This window comes from Columba livia, chromosome 33 (genome assembly GCF_036013475.1).
Source record: "Columba livia isolate bColLiv1 breed racing homer chromosome 33, bColLiv1.pat.W.v2, whole genome shotgun sequence".
Taxonomy (NCBI): Eukaryota; Metazoa; Chordata; class Aves; order Columbiformes; family Columbidae; genus Columba; species Columba livia.
Window position 1 is genome coordinate 238,797 of NC_088634.1, and position 7,561 is coordinate 246,357.

A 7,561-nucleotide genomic window follows, 5' to 3' on the forward strand; every position below is an offset into this window, starting at 1 on the left:
TCGGGAGGGACCCAGGCGTCCGGGAGGGATCCAGGCGTCCGGGAGGGGACCCAGGCATCCGGGAGGGACCCAGGCGTCCGGGAGCTGACAGCCCACACCCACCTTTGCCCTCCTTGGTCTTGGCCTTGCGCAGGGGTGGGGGCGGCGCCTCGGGGGCCACGTTGGCCACGGCGGCCGACACCTGCTCGGCCACGGCGGCGGCAGCGGCGGCGGCAGCGGCGGCCACGGCGGCGGCCGAGCCCTTGAAGGGGTTGTTGGCGCTGAACTCGCGCCACTTGGCGCCCAGGATGGTCATCATCTTGGACATGGGGATCTTGGGGTTCTTCTTGGCGATCAGAGGCCTGGGGGGGGCACACGGGGGTGCGTTGGAGTGCCTGGGAACCCAGGCATCCAGGGGGAGCACCCAGGGACCCAGGCATCTGGGGGGAGCAACCAGGAACCCAGGCGTCCGGGGAGAGGCATTTAGGGACCCAGGCATCCGGGGTACCAAGGGACCCAGGCATCCAGGGAGGGGCATTTAGGGACCCAGGCATCCGGGGGGAGCAACCAGGAACCCAGGTGTCCAGGGTACCCAGGGACCCAGTGATCCAGGGCACCCAGGGACCCAGGCATCCGGGGAGGGGCATTTAGGGACCCAGGCATCCGGGAGGAGCAACCAGGAACCCAGGCGTCCGGGGCACCAAGGGACCTAGTGATCCAGGGTACCCAGGGATCCAGGCATCCGGGGAGGGGCACTTAGGGACCCAGGCATCCGGGGCAACAAGGGACCCAGGCATCCAGGGAGGGGCATTTAGGGACCCAGATGCCCAGGGCAACAAGGGACCCAGGCATCCGAGGAGGGGCATTTAGGGACCCAGGCATCCAGGGAAGGGCACCTGGGGGGGAGCAACCAGGAACCCAGGCATCCGGGGTACCAAGGGACCCAGGCGTCCAGGGAGGGGCACTTAGGGACCCAGGCATCCGGGGCAACAAGGGACCCAGGCATCTGGTGAGGGGCATTTAGGGAGAAGCACCCCAAGGGCCCCCGCAGGGTGTCCCCCCGGACCCAGAGCCCCCCCCCCAGCACCCCAGGGCGCCCCCCAGGACCCAGAGGGCCCCCCCAGCACCCCAGGGCGCCCCCACCTCATGAACTGGCTGAACGCCTTGTAGTTGGTGAGCGTGTGATAATCCTCCTCGGTGAAAACGTGATCCACGTCCTCCAGGCCCCAGGCGCCCAGCAGCTGAGCCGAGGACTTCTGCTCTACGGCCTGGGATAAGGACAATGGGGACACGACGGGGACAGCGGGACATGGGGACATGGGACAGGGACAATGGGGACAGGACAGGGACAGGGCAACAGGGGGATATGGGGATATGAGGACATGGGGACAGGGGAACAGATGGGGACAGAGGGACAGGAGGATATGGGGACAGGGGGATAATGGGATATGGGGACAGGAGGACAGGGGATGTGGGGACAGGAGGACGTGGGGACACAGGGATATGGGGACAGGGGGACAGAGGGACATGGGGACAGGGGGACGTGGAGACAGATGGGGACAGGGGAACATGGGGATATGGGGACAGGGAGACATGGGACATGGGGATATGGGGACAGGGGGACATGGGACATGGGGACAGGGGGACAGAGGGACACGAAGACAGGGACAGGGGGACATGGGGACACGAGGACACAAGGAGGTGACACGGTGTAGGGGGGACAAGAAAGCATCAGGAACAGGGATAGAAGGGACAGGGACACAGGTCACCTGCTGGGATCCCAAAATCCCCATGTACCCCCCATGGGTCCCCCCAGACCCCTCTGCACCCCCAAACCCACCATGTGTCACCCGTCACCTTCACTTTCTGCCCCACCAGACCCCCCTGTACCCCCCCCAATGTGTCCCCCCCACCCATGGGTGCCCCCGTCACCTTCACTTTCTGCCCCCCCTGTACACCACCCCAATGTGTCCCCCCCACCCACGGGTGCCCCCGTCACCTTCACTTTCTGCCCCCCCTGTACAACCCCCCAATGTGTCCCCCCCACCCATGGGTGCCCCCGTCACCTTCACTTTCTGCCCCCCCTGTACACCACCCCAATGTGTCCCCCCCCACCCATGGGTGCCCCCGTCACCTTCACTTTCTGCCCCCCCTGTACAACCCCCCAACATGTCCCCCCCACCCATGGGTGCCCCCGTCACCTTCACTTTCTGCCCCCCCTGTACCCCCCCCAATGTGTCCCCCCCCACCCATGGGTGCCCCCATCACCTTCACTTTCTGCCCCCCCTGTACACCCCCCCAATGTGTCCCCCCCACCCATGGGTGCCCCCGTCACCTTCACTTTCTGCCCCCCCTGTACAACCCCCCAATGTGTCCCCCCCACCCATGGGTGCCCCCGTCACCTTCACTTTCTGCCCCCCCTGTACACCCCCCCAATGTGTCCCCCCCACCCATGGGTGCCCCCGTCACCTTCACTTTCTGCCCCCCCTGTACAACCCCCCAATATGTCCCCCCCACCCATGGGTGCCCCCGTCACCTTCACTTTCTGCCCCCCCTGTACACCCCCCCAATGTGTCCCCCCCACCCATGGGTGCCCCCGTCACCTTCACTTTCTGCCCCCCCTGTACAACCCCCCAATGTGTCCCCCCCACCCATGGGTGCCCCCGTCACCTTCACTTTCTGCCCCCCCTGTACACCCCCCCAATGTGTCCCCCCCACCCATGGGTGCCCCCGTCACCTTCACTTTCTGCCCCCCCTGTACAACCCCCCAATATGTCCCCCCCACCCATGGGTGCCCCCGTCACCTTCACTTTCTGCCCCCCCTGTACACCCCCCCAATGTGTCCCCCCCACCCATGGGTGCCCCCGTCACCTTCACTTTCTGCCCCCCGTCCTCGTCGGACTTTTTCCGCCTCTTGGTCTTTTTCTCCTTGCGGTCGCGGTGTTTCCGGCGCCGTTTCCGGGGCCCCCCCGAATCGCTGCCCCCGCTCTCGGGAAACTCGTCCCGCTCCGACTCCAGCTCATCCTCAGACACCTGCAACAATCGGCACCGGTTGACACCCGTTTGTCACCCCTTGTCACACGTTTGTCACCTACTGACACACTTTGTCACCCATTTGTCACCCAGAGGTTCATCACCCCACTTGTCAACCATTTGTCACCTGTTTGTCACCCTTTTGTCACCTACTGACATACTTTGTCACCCAGAGGTTCATCACCCCACTTGTCAACCATTTATCACCCGTTTGTCACCCACTGACACACTTTGTCACCCATTTGTCACCCAGAGGTTCATCACCCCACTTGTCAACCATTTGTCACCTGTTTGTCACCCTTTTGTCACCTACTGACATACTTTGTCACCCAGAGGTTCATCACCCCACTTGTCAACCATTTATCACCCGTTTGTCACCTACTGACACACTTTGTCACCCATTTGTCACCCAGAGGTTCATCACCCCACTTGTCAACAATTTGTCACCCGTTTGTCACCCTTTTGTCACCTACTGACACACTTTGTCACCCATTTGTCACCCAGAGGTTCATCACCCCACTTGTCACCCGTTTGTCACCCTTTTGTCACCTACTGACACACTTTGTCACCCTTTTGTCACCCAGAGGTTCATCACCCCACTTGTCAACCATTTATCACCCGTTTGTCACCCACTGACACACTTTGTCACCCATTTGTCACCCAGAGGTTCATCACCCCACTTGTCAACAATTTGTCACCCGTTTGTCACCCTTTTGTCACCTACTGACACACTTTGTCAGCCATTTGTCACCCAGAGGTTCATCACCCCACTTGTCAACCATTTATCACCCGTTTGTCACCCACTGACACACTTTGTCACCCATTTGTCACCCAGAGGTTCATCACCCCACTTGTCAACGATTTGTCATCCATTTGTCACCCTTTTGTCACCTACTGACACACTTTGACAGCCATTTGTCACCCAGAGGTTCATCACCCCACTTGTCACCCGTTTGTCACCCTTTTGTCACCTACTGACACACTTTGTCACCCATAGGTTCATCACCCCTCTTGTCAACCATTTGTCTCCCATTTGTCACACACTGTCACCTGTTTGTCCCCCATTTGTTGCACGTTGTCACACATCGTCACATATTGTCAAACACTGACACACATTGTCATACATTGTCACCCATTTGTCACCCCGTTTGTCACCCATTTCTCACACATCTGTCACACATTTGTCACCCCATTCGTCAACCTGTTTGTCACTCCATTGTGACCCAATTGTCACCCATTTCACACCGTGTTTGTCACCCGTTTGTCACCCACTTGTCACTCTGTTTGTCACCCATTTGTCACCCCCTCCTGGGTCTGTCACCCCCACCAGATCCCATCACTGGGGTCAGGAGGACCCAGGCATCCGGGAGGGGACCCAGGCATCCGGGAAGGGACCCAGGCGTCCGGGAAGGGACCCAGGCATCCGGGCGGGCCCGATCCCGTTGTGGGGGAACGTGAACTCACCAGTTTTTTCCGTTTCCGGGGTTTTCCGGGTTTATTTTCCTTCTGTTTTCGGGGTCCCCGCTTCTTCTTGGGCAGCGCCCCCTGCAGGCCGCGCAGCAGCTCGGGGTCACCATCTGTTGGGGGGGGACACGGGGATGGGACACAGCCCTACAGGGACACTGTGGCCACCACGGCCCCCCCCTATGGCCACCATGACCCCCCCGAGCCAACACATCCTCCCTATGGCCACCACGCCCCCCCCATGGTCACCATGTCCCCCCCACGGCCACTCTGACTTCCCCATGGCCACCACGGCCACCACATCTCCACCATGGCCACCATGGCCCCCCCATGGCCAATACGTCCCCACCCATGTCCCCCCATGGCCACTCTGACTTCCCCATGGCCACCATGGCCACCACATCTCCACCATGGCCACCATGGCCCCCCCATGGCCAATACGTCCCCACCCATGTCCCCCCATGGCCACTCTGACTTCCCCATGGCCACCACATCCCCCCCATGGCCACCATGGCCCCCCATGGCCAATACGTCCCCCCACATGTTCCTCCATGGCCACTGTGACTTCCCCATGGCCACCACATCCCCCCCATGGCCACCATGGCCCCCCATGGCCAATACGTCCCCCGACATGTCCCCCCATGGCCACTCTGACTTCCCCATGGCCACCACATCCCCCCCATGGCCACCATGGCCCCCCCATGGCCAATACGTCCCCACCCATGTCCCCCCATGGCCACTGTGACTTCCCCATGACCACCACGGCCACCACATCTCCACCATGGCCACCATGGCCCCCCCATGGTAACCATGGCCCCCATGGCCACCATATCCCCTCATGTTTCCCCATGGCCACCATGACCCCCCCATGGCCACCATATTCCCCCCATGGCCACCACAACCCCACTATGGCCACCATGTCCCCCCCAAGGCCACCATGGCCATCATATCTCCCCCATGGCCACCATAGCCCCCCCAAGGCCACCATGGCCATCATATCTCCCCCATGGCCACCATAGCCCCCCCCCATCATCACCATGACCCCCCATGGCCACCATATTCCCCCCATGGCCACCACAACCCCACTATGGCCACCATGTCCCCCCCATGGCCACCATGGCCATCATATCTCCCCCATGGCCACCATAGCCCCCCCAAGGCCACCATGGCCATCATATCTCCCCCATGGCCACCATAGCCCCCCCCATCATCACCATGACCCCCCATGGCCACCATATTCCCCCCATGGCCACCACAACCCCACTATGGCCACCATGTCCCCCCCAAGGCCACCATGGCCATCATATCTCCCCCATGGCCACCATAGCCCCCCCCATCATCACCATGACCCCCCATGGCCACCATATTCCCCCCATGGCCACCACAACCCCACTATGGCCACCATGTCCCCCCCAAGGCCACCATGGCCATCATATCTCCCCCATGGCCACCATAGCCCCCCCCATCATCACCATGACCTCCCATGGCCACTACGCCCCTCCCCATGGCCACCGTGGCCACCACATCCCTTCCATGGCCACCATGACCCCCAATGTCTGCACCCATTGGGACGATGGTTCCCACATGGATGGACGGACGGACAGACAGACACACACACACACCCTGGTGGCCATGGTACAAAAAAGGGGGGGAAATGGGGGGGGAAATGGGGGGGGAAATAGGGGGGGAATGGGGGGGGAAATGATCAAAAAAAGTCCAAAATAAAAAGGTGAAAAAAACACAGTAAAATGAATCAAAACTGAATTAATAAATTAAAACGGTTTTGCCTGATTTTGGCTTTTTTTCCATGTCCTCCCCCCATTGTTCTCGGGCGGGAAACGGCAAAAATAGGGGGGAAAAAAGCCAAAAGAAGGCAAAAAAACCCACAAGTTTCAGCTACGGGGGAGAAAGTGGAATTTCAGTTTCAATCAAATGAAAAATGGGCTTAAAATCTGAATTTGCCCATTTCTGAGCATTTTGGGGGAGTAAAAAAGTGCAAGCAGCAAAATGGGCCTGAACAAGGTGAATCTGCCCCAAAAATGCCCCAAAGAGCCCCCAAACTTGGCCTGTGCCCTGTCAGGACCCAACAGCCCAAACAACAACCACCTGTGCCCTGTCAGGACCCAACAGCCCAAACAACAACCACCTGTGTCCTGTCAGGACCCAACAGCCCAAACAACAACCACCTGTGCCCTGTCAGGACCCAAGAGCTCCAAACAACAACGACCTGTGTTCTGTCAGGACACAACAGCCCCAAACAACAACAACCTGTGCCCTGTCAGGACCCAACAGCCCAAACAACAACGACCCGTGTCCTGTCAGGACCCAACACCCCAAACAACAACAACCTGTGCCCTGTCAGGACCCAACAGCTCAAACAACAACGACCTGTGCCCTGTCAGGACCCAACAGCCCCAAACAACAACAACCTGTGTCCTGTCAGGACCCAACAACCCAAACAACAACCACCTGTGTCCTGTCAGGACCCAACAACCCAAACAACAACCACCTGTGTCCTGTCAGGACCCAACACCCCAAACGATAACAACCTGTGTCCTGCCAGGACCCAACAGCCCAAACAACAACCACCTGTGCCCTGTCAGGACCCAACAGCCCAAACAACAACGACCTGTGCCCTGTCAGGACCCAACAGCCCAAACAACAACGACCTGTGCCCTGTCAGGACCCAACAGCCCCAAACAACAACAACCTGTGTCCTGTCAGGACCCAACAACCCAAACAACAACCACCTGTGTCCTGTCAGGACCCAACAACCCAAACAACAACCACCTGTGTCCTGTCAGGACCCAACAGCCCAAACAACAACCACCTGTGTCCTGTCAGGACCCAACACCCCAAACGATAACAACCTGTGTCCTGCCAGGACCCAACAGCCCAAACAACAACCACCTGTGCCCTGTCAGGACCCAACACCCCCCTGTCATTTTCCCGCCACCGGCCCGTCCCCTCAGGCGCCGCCCGGGGGCATCCCAGACCGGCCCTTTGCGCGGGGCGGGGGGGGACACCCACTCGTGGGGCGACGGTGACACGCACAGACACGGGTCTGTGAACCGCCCCCCGTCCC

The 7,561-nt window shown here is 60.3% G+C and overlaps 1 protein-coding gene across 1 annotated transcript in view; it reads right to left on the minus strand.

Annotated features, from left to right (window-relative positions):
* Positions 1-4,597, minus strand: part of CHD3 (chromodomain helicase DNA binding protein 3) — a 45,875-nt gene extending 41,278 nt beyond the window's left edge. The window contains 4 exon segments of the mRNA XM_065044196.1: positions 103-341; positions 1,123-1,247; positions 2,851-3,012; positions 4,477-4,597. Coding sequence (XP_064900268.1) covers positions 103-341; positions 1,123-1,127 — 244 coding nt within the window. The 5' untranslated portion in view covers positions 1,128-1,247; positions 2,851-3,012; positions 4,477-4,597.
* Positions 4,598-7,561: the final 2,964 nt, after the last annotated feature.